The sequence below is a fragment of the Dreissena polymorpha genome, chromosome 4, assembly GCF_020536995.1.
Source record: "Dreissena polymorpha isolate Duluth1 chromosome 4, UMN_Dpol_1.0, whole genome shotgun sequence".
In the NCBI taxonomy this organism is placed as follows: domain Eukaryota; kingdom Metazoa; phylum Mollusca; class Bivalvia; order Myida; family Dreissenidae; genus Dreissena; species Dreissena polymorpha.
In genome coordinates this window covers 26,315,229-26,339,717 of record NC_068358.1, presented here as the reverse complement: position 1 = coordinate 26,339,717, position 24,489 = coordinate 26,315,229, and the positions used below count along the sequence as shown (strand labels likewise).

At 35.5% G+C, this 24,489-nt stretch overlaps 1 protein-coding gene and 1 long non-coding RNA gene across 2 annotated transcripts; both read left to right on the top strand.

The window, feature by feature from the left end:
* Positions 1–396: 396 nt before the first annotated feature.
* Positions 397–10,056, top strand: LOC127878050 (cerebral cavernous malformations protein 2 homolog). Its single transcript, XM_052424457.1, has 4 exons — positions 397–475; positions 5,174–5,315; positions 5,590–5,719; positions 8,798–10,056. Exons 1-4 carry the CDS (start codon positions 467–469, stop codon positions 8,982–8,984), a joined length of 468 nt encoding a protein of 155 aa, XP_052280417.1. The 5' UTR covers positions 397–466; the 3' UTR covers positions 8,985–10,056.
* Positions 10,057–20,864: 10,808 nt separating this feature from the next.
* On the top strand, positions 20,865–22,609 carry LOC127878053 (uncharacterized). Its single transcript, XR_008048724.1, has 2 exons — positions 20,865–21,167; positions 22,353–22,609. It is a non-coding gene; the product is annotated as an uncharacterized LOC127878053 (long non-coding RNA).
* The last annotated feature ends 1,880 nt before the right edge of the window (positions 22,610–24,489 follow it).

The window sequence follows — 24,489 nt, the reverse complement described above, 5'->3', positions numbered from 1 at the left end:
GCATTTTGTTTCTTCTAGTTTCAGGTAAGATCAGTTTTATTTCCCTTTTGTTTATAGAAAAAAAATATTAATGTGATATTTTTAAATCTGGTTTTCCAATAATAGATAATAATTGGAAACATTCCTGAAAACTACATTTAGTGCGTATTTACGAAGTATATTCGGTGTTGTTTATTTATGCAGATTGGCCAAGTGCTAAGAAAATTGCAATTGCATTTTTGTAAACATAAGTTTGAACAAACATGTTAAATATGATTGATGAAATACTAACTGATTAAATTTCTGAATTTGATCTTAGAATAAAGGCAATTCACAAAGTCATCCTGCTGGTTATAATGTAAGCAGCCTTCTATATCTGACCTATTGTTCATGACACAGTGTATGTTTCAGCAGTGGTGACCCCCACCCTCCCCCCAGTGTCACTCCCAGTGACACATCCACACAGGCTGAGATACTACACAAATACATGTGGCAGGTATGATCATATATATTGACTTTCAATATTGTCAAATAACATTGCTTAATTATACCCCCACAAACGAGTTTGGGGGGGGTATATAGGAGTGAGCTTGTCTGTCGGTCAGTCAGTCGGTATTAAGTGTCCGCTCTCTAATTCAAGTAGTTTTCATCGGATCTTCACCAAACTTGGTCAGATGTTGTATCTAGATGATGTGTAGGTCAAGTTCAAATATGGGTCATGCCGGGTTAAAAACTAGGTCACTGGGTCACTTAGTGCGTTTTAAACATTGAGCATGTTGTCTGCTCTCTAATTCAAGTAGTTTTCATCCGATCTTCACCAAACTTGGTCAGAAGTTGTATCTAGATGATGGCTAGGCCAAGTTCGAACATTGGTCATGGCAGTTCGAAAACTAGGTCACTGGGTCACTTAGTGCGTTTTAAACATTGCACATGGTGTCCGTTCTCTTATTCAAGTAGTTTACATCAGATCTTCACCAACCTTGTCAGAAGTTGTATCTAGATGATGTGTAGGTCAAGTTCGAACATGGGCCAATCCAGGTCAAAAACTAGGTCACAGGGTCACTTAGTGCATTTTAAAAATTGAGCATGGTGTCTGCTGTTTTTTTTTAAGCCAACATGCAAAATATTCTGTGTCAATGCGGCATGTGGGGGTATTCATCACAACTGTGACAAAGCTTTAGTTTACTTTGTCATCTACAAAAATATCAACGATTGCAAAGGCAAGAATGCAATAATTTTTTGCTCACCTGTCACACAGTGAGCTTATTTAATCGTGTGATGTCGGGCGTCCGTCATGCATGTGTGCGTCTGTCATCAATTTGTTTGTGTAGACAGTTGAGGTCACAGTTTTCAACCAATCTTTATGAAATTTGGTCAAAATGTTTATCTTGATGAAATCTGGGTTTGCATTGTATTTGGGTCATCTGGGGTCATAAACTAGGTCACGAGGTCAAATAATAGAGAAACCTTGTGCAGACAATATAGGTCACAGTTTTCGTCCAATCTTTATGAAATTTGGTCAGAATGTTTATCTTGATAAAATCGGGGTTGGGATTGTATTTGGGTCATCTGGGGTCAAAAACTAGGTCACTAGGTCAAATAATAGAAAAACCTTGTGTAGACCATAGAGGTCACAGTTTTCATCCAATCTTTATGCAATTTGGTCAGAATGTTTATCTTGATGAAATCTGGATTGAAATTGTTTTTGGTCATCTGGGTTCAGAAAATAGGTCACTAGGTCAAATCATAGCATAATCTTGTGTAGACAATAGAGGTCACAGTTTTCATCAAATCTTAATAAAATGTGGTCAGCATATTTGTCTTGTTAAAATCTGGGTTGGGATCAAATTTGGGTCATCTAGGGTCAAACACTAGGTCACGAGGTCAAAGTTAAAAAATACAACTTGTGTAGACAGTAGAGGTCACAGTTTTTATCCAATCTTAATAAAATTTGGCCAGAATGTTAATCTTGATGAAATCTGGGTTGGGATTGTATTTGGGTCATCTGGGGTCAAACACTAGGTCACTAGGTCAAATCATAGAAAAATCTTGTGTAGACAATGGAGGTCACAGTTTCCATCAGATGTTTATCTTGATGAAATCTGAATTGGAATTGTATTTGGGTCATCTGGGGTCAGAAACTAGGTCACAAGGTCAAATCATAGAAAAATCTTGTGTAGACAATAGAGGTCATAGTTTTCATCTGATCTTAATGAAATATGGTCAGAATGTTTATCTTGAAAATATTTGATTTTGGATCGTATATGGGTCATCTGGGGTCAAAAATTAGGTCATCGGGCCAATTCTAGTAAAACCTTGTGTAGATGAAAGAGGTCAATGAAATTTTGTCAGAATGTATTAATTAATGAAATCTGGCTTGGGATTGTATATGGGTCATCTGGGGTCATAAAGTTGGTCATCTGGTCAAATCATAGTAAGACTTCCTGTAGACGATAAAGGTCACAGTTTATCAGATTTTTATGAAATTTTGTCAGAATGTTTATCTTGATTGAATCTGGGTTGGGATAATATATAATTCAACTCAATTCCTAAAAATGAACTTGTGCACTTTGATGACCTTCAATTTTTGACCACTTGTGCAACTTAATTTATTGATATTAACTATATGAGTTATCAAGTTGATAAAGGAATTATTTATAGTATATGTTCTGCCCATTTGTACTTCATGATATAGCTAGCCATAGTCTGATAGAATTAAAGTTGATGTAGCAAGGTTAGTCAGGTGAGCGATTCAGGGCCATCATGGCCCTCTTGTTCATAATTGTTGGTCTTTTGGGCTGAATAACATAATTCATATGTTTGTAAATAAATACACTTTTTAGCTCACCTGAGAACAACGTGCTCATGGTGAGCTTTTCTGATCACCTTTTGTCCGTCGTGCGTCCTGCACCATCAACATTTGCCTCGTTAACTCTCTAGAGGCCACATTTATTGTCTAATCTTCTTGGTCAGAAGATTGGTCTCCATGATATCTTGGAAGAGTTCGAAAATGGTTACGTCTGCTTGAAAAACATGGCTGCCAAGGGGCGGGGCATTTTTCCTTATCTAGCTATATATGGCAATAGTAAAATCTTGTTAACACTCCAGAGGCCACATTTATTGTCTGATCTTCATGAAACTTCATCAGAAGATTTATCCCAATAATATCTTGGACGAGTTCGAAAATGATGCCGGTTGGTTGAAAAACATGCACGGAGCATTTTCCTTATATGGCTATATTAAAACCTTGTTAAACTCTATAGGCCACATTTATTTTTCAGACCTTCATGAAACTTGCTCAAAAGATTTGTCCCAACGATATCTTGGATGAGTTCAAAAACGGTAACCTTTGCTTGAAAAACATGGCTGCCGAGGGGCGGGGCATTTTTTCATATATGACTATAGTAAAATCTTGTTAACATTCTAGAGGCCACATTTATTCTCCAATCTTCATAAACTTGGTCAGAAGATTCATCCCAATAATATCTTGGAAGAGAACAAAAATGATGCCGGTTGGTTGAAAAACATGGCTGCAAAGGGGCGGGCATTTTTCCTTATATGGCTATAGTACCTTGTTAACACTCTAGAGGCCACATTTATTTTCCGATCTTCATAAAACTTGGTCAGAAGATTTGTCCCAATAATATCTTGTTATCTTAGATGAGCAACTTTGGCCTTTCAGGCCCTCTTGTTTTAATTTGTGACCTCATAGAATTGGCCTAAAAATTTATATCGGCATAGCTAGTAGAAATAGCTGTCTTTGTACTAGTTATTCGAAGGAGAGGGGGTATATTGTTTTGCTCATGTCGGTCGGTTGGTCGGTCCGTCTGTCGGTTGGTCCATCTGTTGGTCCGTCCACTAGATGATTTCTGCATGATAACTCAAGAACGCTTAGTCCTAGGATCATGAAACTTCATAGGTACAATGATTATGACTGGCAGATGACTCCTATTGATTTTAAGGTCACTAGGTCAAAAGTCAAGGTCACAGTGACTCGAAATAGTTAAATGGTTTCCAGATGATAACTCAAGAATGCTTAGGCCTAGGATCATGAAACGTAATGGGTACATTGATCATGACTGGCAGATGACCCCTATTTATTTTCAGGTCACTAGGTCAAAGGTCAAGGTCACAGTGACTTGAAATAGTAAAATGGTTTCCGGTTGATAACTCAAGAATGCTTATGCCTAGGATCATGAAACTTCATAGGTACATTGATCATGACTGGCAAATGACCCCTATTGATTTTCAGGTCACTAGGTCAAAGGTCAAGGTCACAGTTACTAGAAACTGTAAAATAATTTCAAGATGATAACTCAAGAATGCTTACGCCTAGGATCATGAAACTTCATAGGTACATTGATCATGACTGACAATGACCCCTATTGATTTTTAGGTCACTAGGTCAAAGGTCAAGGTCACAGTTACTGGAAAAAGTAAAATGGTTTCCAGATGATAACTCAAGAATGCTTACGCCTAGGATCAAGAAACTTCATAGGTACATTGATCATGACTGGCAGATGACCCCTATTAATTTTCAGGTCACTAGGCCAAAGGTCAAGGTCACAGTGACTTGAAACAGTAAAATGGTTTCCTGATGATAACTCAAGAATAAATATGCCTTCAGAGGCTATGAATACAGATTGTGTAAATTCAGCTTAGACACATCATATGCCATAATATTATCATTTAGGAAATTACATCATAGAAGTATATGTATGTTTGGCATAATTTCATTTTTATAAAAAAGTTACATATAGCATAGTATAATCTGGCATTACTCTTTCCACGTATATGGACTTTTTCTTTGTAAAAAGTTGCTTCTTAAAGAAAATCCAGTCAAGAAAGAAAGTTTCATCTTAGATTAGTCTGTTCAAAAGTTAGTTTACACACATTTGTTAAGCCAGTTTTTCCGAGAGAGGGACTCATAGGCTTTCCAATAGACCATCTCATTCACACTTTGTTATATTGAGTCTCATACAATAGAACATGCACTGATTTTAAAACTATTATCCATAGAATATACTCTGATGATTGCCATGAAAACAAAGTACTGACAAAGGTGAAATATGCTACACAGGCTGATCACAGGCTTAAAGTGGATTTATGCTTTGTGAGATGTCATTTATTCAGAAAATTCCATGCATTAAGCCTGTTTTCCCATGACAGGTATCAAAGTCAAAATTATTTTCAGCTGAAGACCAAGTTAAAGATAGATGAACTTGTACAGTTTTCTGACATGTGGAAGAACTGGAACTTTGCGAAGTCAAAATTACTGGAGTTTTGTGAAAGCCTGTACACCTTGTTTGGGCTAGAGAGAACTTATCTGTTGTCTGGTAAGAATTATGACCTCTTTTTTGTGTATTGTCAGATACTCCAGTAGTTCAACATAATTTGAGATGTACTTTAAATGTTGGGCTTGATTCTGTTTCAGACTTTTATGTAAATAATTTATGAATGGTCTGAAACAGAATCAAGCCCAACATTAAAATTAAATATGGACATATTCAATGACATTCTGTAATTCTTAAAACATCAAGCTAATCCTCATTCCTACCTGCCAAATGTGTCGATATAATCAATGACATTTTGTTGACATTAAAACTGCAGGTCTTTTACCATTCATACCTGCCAAGGATGTGGACATATTCAACGATTTTCTCCAGAAACATGAGATCAGTCTTCCTAGACATGGACATGGAACTCTCAGCAGTCTAAATGGATATCCTGCTTTCTATACGTGAGTTGTCCGCTTTCAGTTTTTTTTAGCTCACCTGATTGCTCAGGTGAGCTTTTGTGACCGGTCTTTGTCCGTCGTCTGTCCGTCCGTCGGTCTGTTAACATTTGTTTGTAAACACTCTAGAGGCCACATTTATTTTCCGATCTTGGTCAGAAGCTTCGTCCCAATGAAATCTCGGTCGAGTTCGAAACTGGGTCATGCTGGGTCAAAAACTAGGTTACTAGGTCAAAAAAAAGAAAAACCTTGTGAACACTGTTGAAGTCACATTTGATACCCAATCTTCATGTAACTTTGTCAAAATGTTTGTCAGAATTATATGTTGGTTGAGTTCAAAAATGGTTCCGGTCCGTTGAAAAACATGGCCCCCAGGGGGGCGGGGCTGTATTCCTAATAAGGCTATTGAGAAACCTTGTGAACACTCTAGAAGTCACAATTTTTTCCCAATCATCATGAAACTTGGTCAAAACATTGGTTTCATTGATATCTCGGACGAGTTCGAAAATGGTCCAGATCGGTGAAAAAACATGGCCGCCAGGGGGCGGGGCAGTTTTCCTTATATGGCTATAGTAAAACCTTGTAAACACTCTAGAGGCCACATTTATTGTCCAATCTTCATGAAATTCTGTCAGATGATTGGTCTGTATGATATCTTGGATGAGTTCCAAAATGGTTACGTTTGCTTAAAAAACATAATTGCCAAGGCGCGGGGCATTTTTCCTTATATGGCTATATATATGGCTATAGTAAAATATTGTGAACACATTTACAGGCCACATTTACAGTCCAACCTGTACCTACAACCACCTTTTAATAGCGACCAACAGTCAATAACGACCACATCGATTTCCTCCCGAACGATTTCACTATATATTGAACCTGCGAATAAAGCCCACCTGTGAACAAAGACCGCCCTTTTACATTCCCAAAAGTCCATTTTGATAGCCTACAACGATCACTGCAATCCTAAAAATCAACGATGTCGCAACTTTAAAAAAACATGCCGCCATGACGCTGTGTAGTCACATGATACACATCTTACCAGTGGATTTGTCGGTCGCTATGGAGATATTGGCAAAACACAGTTTATCGCACTCGATAGCAGATGTTTATTTAACACACCTTGCTAATTGGTAGTCGCCTGCTTCTTTCATGCATTTGACAGTTTGTCAAAAGTGTTAACAGTTGCCTTTGTATTTAAGTGACTCGCGATTAATGTACTAATTGCCGAAAATATCAAAGTTTGGGGCTTTCATCAACTCATTAAGGAAATTAACTGTTTCATATCCATTACGATGCCTTAAACACAAACATTTTGATAGTCATTTCTTTCTTAAAGTGATATTATGGGCATTTTTCACTGTTGAATTGAGCTGAAAAGAATTAACAGGTCAAATTAGTTAGCTTAAATGTGGTTACTGACCAATTATCTGTAACTCATCTTGCTACCAATTGTTTATAAAAAAAATATTATATTCGATATTTTACATGACTCACCCAGTCCTCTAAGCCGAAATGATCCGTAAAACAAAATAGTGTCTTTGTGTCGTATGAACGAATCTGCACTAAAACTCAATTTAGATTCACATCGTTAATCGAATCATTTCTGTCGTCAGATGGACATAATAAATATAAAAACAAAAACTGTGTTTTCAATTCTTTATTTCAATATACATGCATAAATAGTCAAACATTTAAACAATAGAGCACATACATAGATAATGTACCTGTTAAAAAACTACTAGCATATTTTTCGAAGTTTCAATCGACCCTGCGAATAAAGACCACCTGTGAACAAAGACCACAACGACCAAATCCCTTGAGTGGTCTTTATTGACAGGCTAGATTGAATTGTCCAATCTTCATGAAATTTGGTCAGAAGATTGGTCTCAATAATATCTTGGATGAGAGTGAAAATGGTTACGTTTGCTTGAAAAACATGGCTGCCAAGGGGCGGGGCATTTTTCCTTATATGGCTATAGTAAAATCTTGTTAACACTCTAGAGGCAACTTTTATTGTCCGATCTTCATGAAACTTGGTCAGAAGATTCATCCCAACAATAGCTTAGCAAAAATGATAACGGTGGGTTGAAAAACATCTCAGGGGGCTTGGCATTTTTCCTTATATGGCTATAGTAAAACCTTGTTAACACTCTAGAGGCCACATTATTTTCCAATCTTCATGAAACTTGGTGAGAAGATTTGTCCTAATAATATCTTGGATTAGTTCGAAAATGGTTTTGGTTGCTTAAAAAACATGGTCACCAGGGGGCGGGGCATTTTTCCTAATATGGCTATGTATCATGCTTTTGTAAAACCTTGTTAACACTCTAGAGGCCACATTTATTGTCCTATCATCATGAAACTTGGTAAGATAATTTGTCCCAATGAATACTTGGATGAGTTCGAAAATGGTTCCGGTTGGTAGAAAAACATGGCCGCCATGGGGGCGTGGCATTTTTTCTTATATAGCTATAGTTAAACCTTGTTAACACTCTAGAAGCCGTATTTATTGTAAGATCATCATGAAACTTTGTCAGAAGATTTGTCCCAATGATATTTTGGACAAGTTCGAAAATGGTTCAAGTTGCTTGAAAAACATGGCCACCAGTGCCCGGGTATTTTTCCATATATGGACTTATGAATCTTCATGAAACTTTGTCAGTATATTTGTTTAAATGATATCTTGGATGTGTATGAAAATGGTTCTGATCTGTTGAAAAACGTGGCTGCCAGGGTGTTCACTAGTCACGAAAGTTGGTAAGAACATTTTGTTCTAATGACATCTTGGGCTGCACAGAACAGGTCAGTTCCTATTGTTTGCATCATATACCCTACAAGTTAGATATAAGCAAATTGCCCCAAAACAATTATTTGATACATTATGATGCAATTTACACTGTTAACTACCAGGTAATAACTTTTAAACTGTTTAACTGTAACCTTTTTTCAAAATATTGCTTAATACTGTGTGATTTTCAAGTATGTTAATTAAAAATAAATAAAAACAAGTTAACAATGTTTTGAAACAAACTGATAATATGAACTTTTTTATTCCTTTAAAAACATGATTTCTTTCAGGAGTTCAATAAGTGATATGTCCATCAACAGCAACATGACAATGAATGACGCTGACCTTGATTCCAGTGACCGTGACTATAACGAGCTGGACAACATGGGCAAAAAGTTTGAGAGTATTGAGCTCAGTGTGGGTGACACAGCCCAGACCTACTTTCCACAGGCTGGAAGCAGGAATGGCAAGGTTTGAGGCAGCCTTGAGGGTTAAGGCTGTGGTATACCAGTTTGAGGCAGCCTTGAGGGGTGACTGTGGTATACCAAGGTGCCTTATATTGCGGCTCTATGCAGTGTGGCATGGAGGATATTGTTTGAATATATCATTATATGTGATGCCCTGGACGGTAAGGAAGATGTCCTGAACAGAACAGGATAGTCACAGAGGAAAAAAAGAAGAAAAAACACATGTTTTTTTTTAGAAGACTTCATAAAAGAATTTTAACAATTGAAAGAATAAAAGAAGAAAAAAAATATGACTCTCTTAATCCAGTTATAGAGGAAAAAGTATTTGCATAAATACATAAAAGACCTATTGTACAAAGTAAAATGCAGTACGTGGCAAAACTCGATGAATTATGTAAAACTATATGGATTACCATTCTAGTCCAGTACCGTAATTACTCTAAGTTTTCGGACACTTAAAATTAATTAAAAAAATGTTGTGTCTGAAAATTAAGATACGAAAAATATTCAAAAATTACGAGTGTCCGAAAATTTAGAGACATAGATGTTACGGTTGTTTGTCAATTTACTGAAAATGGTAATCTACCCAATAACGCAATTGTAATGGTCCATTGCCCTCAGGGCATTCTATGCCAGGAGTCATTAATTATGGACAAAAATCAGTATGTCCGAAAATATAGTCATGAAAAATAATTATTTTGGCTAAAAAAGAGGGTGTCCGAAAACTTAGTGTCCGAAAACTTAGAGTAATTACGGTATATAAATTTGAAGCACATGTTTCAGATGTGGCATAGCATGCATAGTTTACTTCTTTACATTAAATGTTAGAAATTGCAGAAATGTTTGCAACAAAGGTCAAATGTTTGCTTTGGAAACTAAATTTGGAAATTCAAACAATCAATAATGAACACATGACATGACAACATTTCTTATCATGTATTTTGTCAACACTTACAAATATGTGGCCCATCAGTCCATCATATTTAATGCAAACAGATAAGAGCCAATCGAAAAAATGAACGTACGAAGACAATATCATTTAAGTAAATAGATCTTTATTTTAAGACATACATGTATGTTGGTTTTAGTGTATCTTATTTCATAATTTGTTATTAAAAAATGATTGTAATATATTTATATTTATTATGCCCCCCTTCGAAGAAGAGGGGGTATATTGCTTTTCTCATGTCGGTCTGTCGGACTGTCTGTCGGTCGGTCTGTCCGTCCACCAGGTGGTTGTCAGACGATAACTCAAGAACGCTTGGGCCTAGGATCATGAAACTTCATAGGTACATTGATCATGACTCGCAGATGACCCCTATTGATTTTGAGGTCACTAGGTCAAAGGTCAAGGTCACGGTGACCTGAAATAGTAAAATGGTTTTTGAATAACTCAAGAACGCATACGCCTAGGATCATGAAACTTCATGGGTAGATTGATCATGACTTGCCGATGACCCCTATTGATTTTGAGGTCACTAGGTCAAAGGTCAAGGTCACGGTGACCCGAAATAGTAAAATGGTTTCCGGATGATAACTCAAGAAGCATACACCTAGGATCATGAAACTTCATGGGTAGATTGATCATGACTTGAAGATGACCCCTATTGATTTTGAGGTCACTAGGACAAAGGTCAAGGTCACAGTGACCCGAAATAGTAAAATGGTTTTCGGATGATAACTCGAGAACGCATACGCCTAGGATCATGAAACTTCATAGATAGATTGATCATGACTTGCAGATGACCCCTATTGATTTTGAGGTCACAAGGTCAAAGGTCAAGGTCACGGTGACCCGAAATAGTAAAATGATTTTCGGATGATAACTCAAGAACGCTTTTGCCTAGGATCATGACACTTCATAGGTACATTGATCGTGACCCGCAGATGACCCCTATTGATTTTCAGGTCACTAGGTCAAAGGTCAAGGTCACAGTGACAAAAATCGTATTCACACAATGGCTGCCACTACAACGGACAGCCCATATGGGGGGCATGCATGTTTTACAAACAGCCCTTGTTTATAATTATGTATAAAAGTACGATGGGTATAATGTGTTATAATCTGTGCATTTTTGTAGCTATATTAGAGTTTTATTGTTTTTTTTACTGCATTTGTTGGTAAACACATGTTTGTGAATATTTTGCATATGTTAACATTTCTTAAGATATGTTAGTAAGACTGTTAGACAGATGTTATTGTTGGAAAAATATTTTTGTTATATTTTCAACAAATATTTAAAAAATTTACGTTTTAATTGTGTTTTGTATTTTTCTCACAAATAAAGTTATGTATTTCACTTAAAGGCATTTTATAAAAGTAATTATGTTGGCACTAAATGATCAACAACAATTAATCGTGTTGCAGCCAATTATACCATTCAGTTTAGACAAGTTTCATACCACTTTTAGACACGGCCTAATCAACATCATCCATTGTGCTTTCATAAAAATCACTGAAACTGGTTTAAATCCTATCATTTGATACAGTGCATGTGTGTATTATGATTGGTTGTCACATTTTATGTTGTTATTTTATCTTTTGTCTAAATGTTTCTCACCTGTGCATGAAGTGTTCATTGTGAGCTTATTTGGTCACCCTTAGTGAAAGGTCCATGGTTGTGCACGAGTGCGTCGTCAGTGGTGTGTTTTCAACTGTTTGGTCCTTACGTAAATAGAGCTTCTTTTTTATTGAATCATAACGAAACTTGCTCAGAATGTTTATCTTGAAAATGTCAAGGCTGGGGTCGAATCCAGGTTACATGCATGCAACCAAAAACTAGGTCACAAGATCAATTGCTTCACAATATCTAGTTGGAATTTGAAACTGGGTCAGATGCTTCAAAAACAAGGTCACTAGGTTAATACTTAGAAAAAAACTTACCGCTTTAGAGGCCACATAAATGACTGGTGATCAAAATGGTTATCTTTAAAACATCTTGGTTGAGTTCCAATCAGGGTCAACTATTCTTAGGACTTGGTCGAGAGATCTTATCTTAGAAAAACCATGTTATCACTTTTCATGTCATATTTATGACTAAATCTTTATGAAACTTGGTATCTTGTTAATGTGCATCAAGGAACTATGTTGTTAGGTCCAAGCTTAGAAAATCTTAGATCTTACTGCTCTAGAAGACACATTTGTGACTCAATCTCTATCATATCTAAACTGGGCTTGATTATGGTTAACGTGTATAAAAACTAGGTCACCAGGTCAAATTTTAGAAAAACTTGTCACCAACCTAGCAACCATACGTAGGACTCAAACTTAGACGAAATGTGGTCTGAAAGTTTATCTTGGCTATATCTAGGTTGATTATGAATCTGGGTCATTTGCATCCAAGAAATGGATCAACTGATGAAATTTACAAAAGTCCTAGCTACTTCTTTAGCTTTAACAAATATGCTACCACTCTATAGCCCACATTTTTTACTCAATCTTGATGAGACTTTGTCAGAATTTTTATCTTTATAATGCCTTGTCCATTGTCCAAGTTTGCCAATGGATTATGTGCTTTTTCAAATTAAGTCAACAGGTCGAATCTTTAAAAAAACTTGTCACCACTCTAGATGCAACATTTATTACTCAATATTGATGCAACTTTGTAAGAATATTTATTTTTCTGAACAATTTCTTGTCTAAGTTTGAATCTGGGTCAAGTGCTTCCAAAAAGAAAATAACCTGGTCAAATATTGAAAATAACCTGGTCAAATATTGAAAATAACCTGGTCAAATATTGAAAATAACCTGGTCAAATATTGAAAAAAACATGTTACCACTGACAAGGTCACATTTATGATTAAAAAATGATGAAAATGAGTGAAAATGCTTATATTCTTTTATTAAAAGTTTTTTCAAATTGACACACTTTAAGTTATGTAAATCATGTGATAGTTATTAATTGTGCAAAACATAATTTAAGACAATAAAGTAGCAGTTATCAATCGAAAGGCAACTGTTATTTATCAGTAAAAATTTAGATGTAACAGGCTGTAGAAATATTTTAAACACAATTATTCAAAGGTCATAATAAATTAAAATACAACTATATTTATTTTATTATCATTTATTCATGAAATCTCCACTGTTTGTAAAAAGCTGGAGAAATAGTTCATAAAAATGAATTTTCCATGTCAGCAGTTTTGTGCTGTGTTTCATTTCATATCATCGAAACTCTGCTGCAACTGACGGAATGGTGAAACATGTAATACAAATGACATGTTTTTATGTGAGCAGTTATTTGTGTTGTCATAAATAGAAAAAATATTATAAGATTAGATTATACATGTGCATTGTCTGTGATGCAGAATGCAAAGAAGAGCCCATTTATCTTTGAGGTTTATTATGAACCCACAATTAATAAGTATTGTTTCAATGTTGTATTATTACTCTTTGTCCGCAAGGACATTACATTTGATTTTGAAGAAATCATCAATTTGTTTGCTATAAAATACTCCAGTGGAGTGTTTCCAAATAGTCACTTTCCCATGATTTATTATAGCATTGAGTGAATATGTCACAGCATGCAGTGTTATATTCTTGTATCATGTATCTGACAAAATCAGTATAAATGTTGTATTAAGGTGGTCGTTGCATATTGGATAGGTTGTCCGCCTAGCGACCAGGTTTGTGAAGTGTTCGATTCCAACTGAACACACCGGTTCAAGTATTCACGTCATTATATGTAAACATGGCTGAACCGGGTAAGTCATAGTGAAAATATGATAATGAAAGACCTGGATTTGCGGCATTTAAATCATCACAATAACCGTTTTGTTTTGCATTTTAGCAGACAGTAATTACATAAATGTTATTTTCAATGTTTAGTTTTACGAAAAGCCGACGTTATTATAATTTTGTTCGCTACTAAAGTTATGACATATATCTCAACATTACTCAACTGCGGCACAAAATACCAAATCGTATTGCGGGTACCATAATAATAATTACGGGTTTTCCATCGATGGCACTTGATTATCGTGTTGCACGCTTACTAGAATTTGCCCCATATTGTAAGTACCATCAAAGAATTATTTGATTGCTAAACGCTGGGTTCATATGGTGTTGGCATTTACAGTTGAGAATATTTTTTTCGCAGACGCTCATTGACATGCGGTGAGCCTATGGCGGGAAGCGCAATTGAAATACCTTGATTTCTTATATGTCGATATATATTTTAAATGCCAGTCAAAAGCCTTGATTCCATGCTTCAAGTAGACAACGGAAGTCGTAAGTATGTTAAAATGACCAAATGTAACTGTTTAACAATTTGAATTGAGATGCTGATGTTGGATTATTTTTCCTTTCAGATGATGTATATTTGTGTGATTCTAGGTTGTAATAAATAATTCTGAAACATTTATGCAGTATACTGTTACATTATTGTATAATGTTGGTTATCTGGTTTATCAAGTGGAAAACAATCTTATTTATATAAAAATAAAGCTTATTAAGACTTATGAAGGTACTTATTGTTTTTTTAATATGTATTAAAAAAAATACTTCTCAAAGTAATCAAAATATAGTCAATGCGTTTATTCATAAATGTCGTAAGGTTCCGTAAATGATTGTCCTTATTAATAAAGTTGGAATTACCTGCGGTTTTCACACCGCAATAAAGTGGCGACAACTTTTTGGGGCCAGTTCCACGCACGGAGTCAGCAAAAGGCACAGGTACTATGACCAAAATGCTCAGCAAAAAAAAAACCAACAAGTTTTTTATGGACAAGCGAAAAAATTGCATACCTTTTGAACCAGTTAAGATATTTTTTAAATTCAAACTAATTTAAAAACTGCACATCAAGACCTACAGTCTGATTATGATCATTTTGCACATCAACATGTTTGAAATCAAGCAGTGTTCTTGCTTATTAAAAAGAACTTCATACCGTAACATTTTTAAAATGAGTGCATATTTGGTCACCCATCTTTTTTTTCCGTCCTCTTACCCGACACTTTTAGAAGAAAAATCCGAAAATCATTTAATTAAAAAATTCTGGCCTAAAGCATGCATTTCTACGTTTGACATAAATGTGAGCTGTACTTATAACTACCAAAACATTACACAAATTATCTCGTAATGTGGCAATCTCACCAATCAACTTCAAAGGCAGCATGATATAAAGAGTTATACTACCGATCCTTCCACAGACAAATATATGTACAACTTCAATGCAATCAGTCTATCATGATTAATTGTGAAATACCAACTAATTCAGCCTTAGCGTAAACAAGTATAGCTACAGTGTAGTCACGGGATTGTAAAACCTGCTTTTCTTAGAATAGTTGCTAATCGCTAAAAGCGTCTAATTGCTATGCGAGATTTGTTTATGTGCAGCTTCAATTGTTTACAAATTGCTAAATTAATTTGTGAAACATGCAATTTCCTTGATTTCTCATCGATGTCTTATCCTTTAACACTTTCATCCGCAACCATGTGTATGATAACTTTGTTCATACCTATTCGTTTATATCGACCTGGTACAAAGGAATCTGATATATTTTTATACCAGGTTTGTTGGCTCTTATATCAGTAAATGTATGGAGATGAAACATATAACTCGGAATCAACGATATAGTGTTCATTTTCGGTAGAAATGAAATAGATGACACACACAATTAACTAGATACAGAACATTTGATACGCAACACACAACAAAAACTGATACAATGTATTTTTTTTTTAATTAAGCGCTCTGTATAGTGCTCATAACATCGTTATTAAAACGTCATAAAACGTCTAACGTCATTCCCGCCAAACATGCAGATTCGTAGCAAGTATGTGTTATGATTTCTTAATAAATCGGTCGTAGAGTTATGATAAACCGAAAACAAGTTACCGCTATTACGTTTTGTAATATATCAAGCTCAGAACGAATAATTTTAATGTAAGCCTCGCCAGATATACTAGTATTACAGCTCAATAAACAAAATGTTATTGTCTAGTCCTCAAATAATCTTTATATGTTACGATAGATTCCTTTTGAGTTCAAGGCGACATTTTTTTATTGTCAGTGTTTTAATTATAAAACAGAGAATGCGTTCGTGCCTTTGTCATTTATGACCAAGACCAGTATCCTGCTGAACTTGATTAGAATGCGTCCATGCCTCTTTCAAAGATGTTTATTTTTGATAGTAATCTCTATTAAATTGATTAATTAGTGAAGTTGAAATCCGAACGTTGAAGGTGACATCAGTTCGTTACTTTGTGAGGTGTAAGGTTGATATTAATCTTTAAATTTATACTTTAATGAGATATTGTTAAGAAATAAATCAGTTTAGGCAATATAGGGGTCACCGGAACTATTACAGTTAAAAAAGCAAAGTTAAACTCAGTACCGAAACTTGTATGTTACCTTTAAAATAACACTAAAATATTATTTATTTATAAAGGTTAAACCAAATGGCAATGACATCGACACCATAACCAACAACATCAAGGATACCCTACTGTCATTGGCCGTACAAGTGCTTGGGAGAGACAGAGAGACACACGCCATGGGTGACGACCGAAATCATGGACCTATATTACAAAAGAAGATGCATGGGAGGTTCACCAGCCTTGACTCTATGGAAAATAATAAGAAAGCGAACAGGAAGGTAATGATGCAGATGGAAGGGGCCAAGAAGGAATGGATTTAGGAACAATGTATTATCTTCGACAAGGAGATGTCCGCATGTATCAGTAAGAACTTACTAAGAAGGCCTACAGCACCATCAAGACCCTCACGAAGACCAGTCAGCCCAAGTCCAGAGTGTTATCAGACGCTAACGGGAATCTTAACGAGAGTTGCAGACCTAAACAGGTAGACTGTATACTGCAGTGACTTCTACAACTACCCGCTTCAACCAGACTCGAGTCTCCTTCAGAACGACCCCAGACCAGGATCGGACGACTAAAGTCCGTCCATACTTAAGGCAGAAGTGGAGGAGGCAGTGTGTAGTCCTAAGGCAGGAAAATCTCCGGGAGTTGACACAGTCACATTTGAGCTGATCAATGACGGAGGAGGTGCAACTACTGCAGCAATGACGGCACTATGCTAAACAATCTGGTTGGAGAAAAAGTTGCCCAAGAAATGGACCCAGTCACTGGTCATACCCCAACCGAAAAAGGGCTACCTTTGTGAGTTGTGCGAGAATAACGGCACCATCAGCCTCATCATAATACCAGCAAAGGCATGATGCGAATCATCCTTAATCGATTGAAAAGTAAGGCCGAGGAACTGCTGGCAGAAGAGCAGGCTGAATTCAGAACTGATCTTCAACTGTAAAATCATCATTGAGAAAAACCCTGCAACATCAACGCGAGCTCTTCCACAGCTGAATTGACTTTAAGAAAGCTTTCGACCGCGTGTAGCATGATGTCATATGGGATGTTATGAGAGGATTCAACATTGACGAATGACTGGTGCAAGTCATTCAAGAACTCTACAGACATCAGTAGCTCAGTATTTCTCAACGGACAGAAGGGGGACTTCTTTAGGACATTAATATGAAATACAAATGTAATACAAAAGTCTGGTCGGCCTGACATATTACAAAGTTGCGCTAATGAATATCTCTGAGATTAGTTCAGTTAAAATCAAAGTTTACTACAGCCTTGACTGAAGCTTTCGATTTTACCTTAAGAATTTATATTTAATCCGTACAATCCATTAAGAAAGTTTAAGCGAGTTTTAATAAGTACTGTAAATGTTCCTTTAAAAAAGCTTACTCGGCCTTAAAGTATTACGCATTGTGAAAAAATGATCAAGAATTTGTTTCCTGTTTCACTTTTGTTTTCAGTTCCAGTTTGAGAAGCCATAAAATCATGATTATTTGGATCAAAGTGGCTTTCACATTGAAGTCTCGCTGAACTGAACTAACACCAGATTGCCGCAAAGTTTAAAGAGATCTGTCTAAGTCTTACCTTGTTTCGTACCTTTGTTTATGAAAGATCATCCTTTGAACACAATTATTAACCAATGTTCCATTGCACAGAATACCAACTGAAGCTAAACATAATATCGGGCACACACAAAAAAGGAACACATTATTTCCTTCTTGCACTGTGTTAATGCTAACAGTTGAACTGCGTTTGTAAATTAAATTACTTTTTGTTGCGAGTTAATGCACCCTGGTTTTATATATTTTCTCTATAACAACCATTTTCTGAGTGTGTGTTTTACGCAACTCGTTTAGATATTAAGTTGAATTTTACGCTCCGGTAGGATGGCATAAAGCAGTCAGACTGTCTTTCCGTCCTTCAATCTGTCCGGCATTTCAATTTTTTGATTTTCTGTTCAAAACGTTTAAACATATTGACCTGATATTTGGTGCGTGCGTCTATCCTCATGACTTAAAAACAGATGAAGTTTGAAATTCGAATGTTTTTTGTTTCGGTCGATTGATTTTTTTTGGCGAAGTTATGGGCATTGGACTTACCCTTACAGAAATAAAAAAGGTTGCCGCTATGTAGCGGCAGTTTTGCGGCTACAAAGCCGCTATCATTTTTGTAGCCACAACTACTAGCCAGAAAGTAGCCAATAGTAGCCGCTAGCGGCTACCTTGTGGCAATTTTATGAAACTCTGGCTCTGATGATGATGGAAACATGTCATTTTCAGATGAAGGTTCAACAAGAGTGTTGATATTGGTTTCTGATTGGCACGGGGAATCACACATATCGATTTGAGTGTTAATCTCTGCTGAATCAGTGTTACAACAAGCACTATAAGCTTGGATAGCATGAGTCTGAGTAGGATATATCTGTAAGAAGCAGAAAATCAGAGCACAAGGTAAATATGTTTAGTTGGGTTAGTCACGGGAACAAAGTTAAAATAAAATTGTCCATTTTCCATATCGATTCAAATAATTCTATGAAATATTTTTATTCACCAATTGTGTTTGGTAACACTTTTTAATGTATAAAATTTTATACAATTGGACAAATCTTCTAACAGCATGCAGGTGATATCATTCAGTCACACACAGGTTTTCAGGGTGCAGGAACATGACCTTATGGGGTTCACACATAAATGTTAATGAATATATACACACCGGTAAGAGGTGCTTCAAAAAACAAACATTTTAAAACAATTTTTCAACTATTGCATAGAAGACATAAAGAATAACTTTATTCAATAAGCCTGTGGTCTTGGCAAAAATGGCATGTTTACAGCCATTCATAAACAAGGTTATGCTGCTCGAGACGTGAAATTGTGGCGTTTATTTCAGAAGTATTCAATGATTAATTCTTAAATCTTACAAACTGCACGTAAAACTGTCTTTCCTGCACAAAAGATTTATGCAAGTAAAACTGTCTTTCATGCACAAAAGATTTTTGCAAACATATTTTAATAACTTTTAAGATATTTGCCATAATAAAATTCTTTACGGTGGGTTTTCGTTCTGTTTAAACCCTGTTGATCTTGCACCCTGATTATATGGAAGGTACAAGCAGGTACAAGCAGGTACAAGCAAGTTATACGGTTAGTAGACATATATGATAAATCTGCAAACTGTTAATTTTACGACGTCAGGTAAAAGAAATTTGTTTTCTCCACAATTGATAATGCTATTTATTATATTTATTTACCATGATTTATAAAACGTACATTAACGATGCTGAATAAAAAAAGAAAAACTGATAGATATAGTGTAATGTGACCTACTGAAGTGAAGTAACTATTACAAAAACAAATATCTCGGATAACTGACAACACAAGAAAATGTCGGAAATGACATTCGGAAATGACCGATTTCGGATTAAAAATGTATAAATAATCGTTGGTACTTGAATTCGTGGCTCAGTGGACCAACGAAATCCAAGAAAATTCGTACCACACGAAATTTAATGATTTTACAGTACATTGGTTAATTTAGAAATATATACTAAGGTCATGCAACTATTATCTATTCTGGTACTTCAAGCATTTGAGTTACAAGCAATGCAGTTTATAATCCATATACAGCTTACAATAAGAAGTACATGTTTGACTACACTTACCTCTGGCAGAGGCTCTGCTAATGTGTCGGAATCTGGCCTGGGAGAACGCCTTCTGCGCTTCCCAAACACAGGGCTGCGTCTTGGTGAATCCAGTTTAAAATACCATCCACATTAACCTCAACACTCAAATTAAGTATTTACTTCGAAATACAATATATATCTTCTTATTACAAGTCTTTTCAATAGGCATCTTTCACTGTGTAAAACTTATTTCCGGGTCGCGAAATTATGTGACGCGGTAAACAAATATGGCGGGTGGCTAGGACATGTGACATTTCGACGGACTGAGCAAAAAAATGAGCGACCTTTGTTACATGAACCACGCACATCATCTGATCATTAAATGAATAATAATTCATATGATATATCTTCTATGATCTTCTATTAGCATGTATCCGTAAACTTGCCTTCCCGAAAATGACCGATATTTCAACGTCTAAGAGGCGCCAACATACAGCATGTTTCTACAAATTTTTCATATGCTGTTGAAAGGCCACCAATTTCACTTCATAATGATACCATAAGATCATGAATACGACGAGAGGAACGCGAGAAAATGGATATTAAAACGCGCACTCACTGAAGTCAAAAGTCAAACGTTCAGCTGTTCCAAAATAACGCGCAGGCTTTTGCAATTTTTTTTTGCCGATTACTAAGTCATAAAATCAATGTTCATTTGATTTCTTTCATTAAATGAAACGGTAAATTATTTATTTAGTTAACACTGTTACGTTCATTGATAAATCTTATGACAATAATCCGTTTTTTACAAAAAGTTTCAACCACGTACTTACATTATGCCAGAAGGGAAAGTCAATATGGCGGCTATCGCTGACCTTACTAAGTTATGGCCAATCCTATTAGTGGCCGCTAGCGGCTCTTATAGCCACTAGCGGCTCATAGCTGTAGGTGGATGGTCCACGGCCGTCCACAAGCTCAAATGACCATATATGGAGAAAAAGGCGGGACCAAACCAAATAGGCTTGCAATGCGCATGCCCAAGCAAAACCGATTGTAAGCCATCTTGAATTGTTAGCGTGAAAAGAAATATACTACATTTATTGGATATTTTAATATGATGAATATTCTAGGTAGAGAATATGGATAGTATTATCATTATTAGTATTACGTCAACATTAACTCAACAATTGTATTGTTGACATGAAGAAAAAGCTATTTCGAGGTTGTTTTGACCATTGATTGCTAAGTAGGTCAAACTCGAAGTTTTAACTTTTATTGATATTTTATTTAGTTAAGGAATCTTCGAGTAATAGTTAAAAAAAATCTTTCGCATTCTAATTCTATAGCTAAATCATGTGTTGTTGCTATATTATAAACTTTCGTGCATGAGCCATTTAAATCCGTTTGCATTACTTTTTTAGTTGTTTCCCCTGGAAAATTCTCTTCTTGCTAGCCTTCGCCGAGTTATTCAAAGACCTATAGATCTAGATATCTAGGTCTTTGAGTTATTCAACAACATCGCTATATTGCTGATTTTTGCTGTTGTTTTTTGGTTAAAGCTGCATGCTTTTGTTGGATAATGTTTAATTTATCATTCACGTTTTACATATGATTCTGTTTAAACCATATTTAATCGATGTTTTGGTGAATTTCGCGCATGCTTAACTTGCCTGATTTCGGACGTAATTTACTTTCGGATACATGCTCCTCTTGTGTTTTTTTTCGATGTTTTCTTATGTATGCAGATTAAAAAAAACAGCTCATGCTTAAATGTGTTATTGAGCAAGTGACTTCTTTATACTATGGCAGGAATAAAAAAACTGTTATAAAATTATAAAGGAAGTTTAGTTACATGTATAAACTCACAGTCACAAGTGTGTAAGTATTACTGTTACATTTATTTATATTTACTAAAAGTAAATATATGCTCACATATCAGTAAGTATTGTACAGCCCTAAATTATATTTAATACACCCATCTAGGCAGTTAATTCATATATGTGCTGGCTTTAACTTACATTCATGTTATTATCACCCTGCAATAGGCGGAGGGATATTGTTTTGGCCTTGTCCGCCCGTCTTTCCGTCCATCCGGCACTTTTGTGTTGGGAGCCATATCTTGGAAGTGCTTTGGTGGATTTCATTGAAACTTGGTATGAGTATATGTATAGATAAGAGGATGATGCATGCCAAATGGCATTGTACACTATCGTTTAATAACGGAGTTATGGCCCTTCGAACCTAAAAAAATGCTTTTTTACCTGAGTGTCAAATATAACACTTTTGTGTCCAGAAGCTAATTAGCAGGGGATATCAATTCAATGAATTTGCTTGTTATTAATTGAAGGGAAATAAACCTGTTATTTTGTCTGTCATTATGATGTTTAAAGTCACATTTAATGGCATCCAACCTACTTTATTTCAAATACAGTAACACCTGGCGCCGTGACCTGGATGCAGATTCTAAGCAGATGGGCCAAAATGGGGGTAGCTAGAGAGACTCGCCTGGAACTGACAAGCCTGGAGGGAGCTGGTTGACTGTTGGCGAGATGGGACAACAGACGAAGAATAAACGAACCTACTTGATTTGAAAAACATTTTTGTAAGTCATTCAAGAATCGAGCAAACTTTTTGTTTCCAATAAGCAGTCCTGTATATTTCCGAAATAAAATAAAATGTTTCACTCAGGTTCCTTGATACTCATCTTTGTATTTAAGGGACCTTATAACAGATTATGGCATGTATTGAAGTTTGTCATTAAATGCGTTATATTTATAAATGTAAACATTAAATCTAAAAAGCTCAATTAAAAAACAAGAACAAATTAAAAGAAAGAGTAATCCTCATCTGGGCTCGAACCACTGACCTCTGGAGTAAAAGTCTAACGCTAAGACGGCCATCCATGCTCATACAATATTTTATACTTTTAGTTTCTATAAGCAAAGCTCGTAGTGTCACAAAAAACGACAACAGAACTCCAAATTATTCAATTGTTTTGCTTTGCAACGATTTATCATTTTCAGGTTGTTAATGTTAAGTATAACTGTTTTCTCACAAATATCATAACTGCAACAAAAATGTGCAAGTCTGAAACAATTTTTATGCCCCCTTTTCTTTAGTTATCAGACTGTCCGTCTGTCGGTCCGTATTTCTGTCACACTTTGCGTTAAGGTTTTGAAAAATGCTCATAACTTCTATTTCCCTTGAGATATAACCTTCATATTTGGTATGCATGTGCATATGGACAAAGCTTTTCCATACGAACACAAAATTTTACCCCTGTGACCTTGACCTTGAAGTTAGGGTCCGCGTTTAGGTTTCGAAATCTGCGTTTAGATATTGAAAAAATGCTCATAACTTCTATGTCCCTTGAGATATAACATTCATATTTGGTATGCATGTGTATATGGACAAGGCCTTTCCATACGCACACAAATTTTGACCCCTGTGACCTTGAACTTAGGGTCCGCGTTTAGGTTTCGAAATCTGTGTTTAGGTTTCGGAAAAGCTCATAACTTCTATCAAGCATTTATAGGGGGCATAAGTCATCCTATGGTGACAGCTCTTGTTTTATTTTGTCAATTTACCAAAAAATGCAAAGGCCCCTTAAAATACATGAATAATGTTTGCAGTTGTCCATAACCACATATTGAAAAAGAATGTGCAAGCTCTATCTATTGGCATACAAACAAAGCCAATCTGTTGGATTATTACTCATGGCAAGCAATATGATCTTAGGTATACCTTCTATAATCAGGTGTTTGCACTTTAATCACATTAAAATTTGAAAAACTATAGAAGTACAAAAAGGTCAGAATGATAACAAACAGGTTTGTAATGGACATCATCTTGCAATTGCTATTTATGTGAGTGGGATGGTACACAAATTCTGAATTTGTTATATGTAGGACATTTAGTAACTTAGCAGCCCATGCATGTTGCAAGGGTGTTAATTGTCCGGATTATTTGGAAATCCCGATTTGAGCCATTCAAATATTGATTTTTTACAATAGAATTGTTTGTATTATTATGATCACTATTATTAAAAAACTCTTTAAGCCTAAGTGATCTATGAAAATCATCCACATCTTTTATTTGATCATAAGAATCATTTTTATATTTAGGTGTTGGTGTAAATTTAAAACCCCTCAATAAGACGTCAATTTCAGTTTGAGATAATGATCTTTTTGAAAAATTGTAAATTTTTGTAAATAATTTTGAATTTTCAGCTAGGTTACCTAAAGTTTCTATGTCGGACTGCTCCACTCCCTGCCTCCTTCTAAAAAATCAACGTTAAATTCGTTTGGTTTGTCGTCGTTATCTTGCAATATGTCGTCGCTCGTATTGTTGTTGTTTCTATAGTTTCTTCTGTATGAAGACCTTGTGTTATCTCTTATATTGCTTCTGTTTGAAGTGGAATTGTTTCTTTGGAAATTGTTATGTAATTCGATGTTGGTATCATAGTGTTCATAATAATACAAACAATTCTATTGTAAAAAATCAAACGTCCTTTTATCCACCTAAACATAGAAATAATACACTAGACCATTATATAAATGTTACTCGAA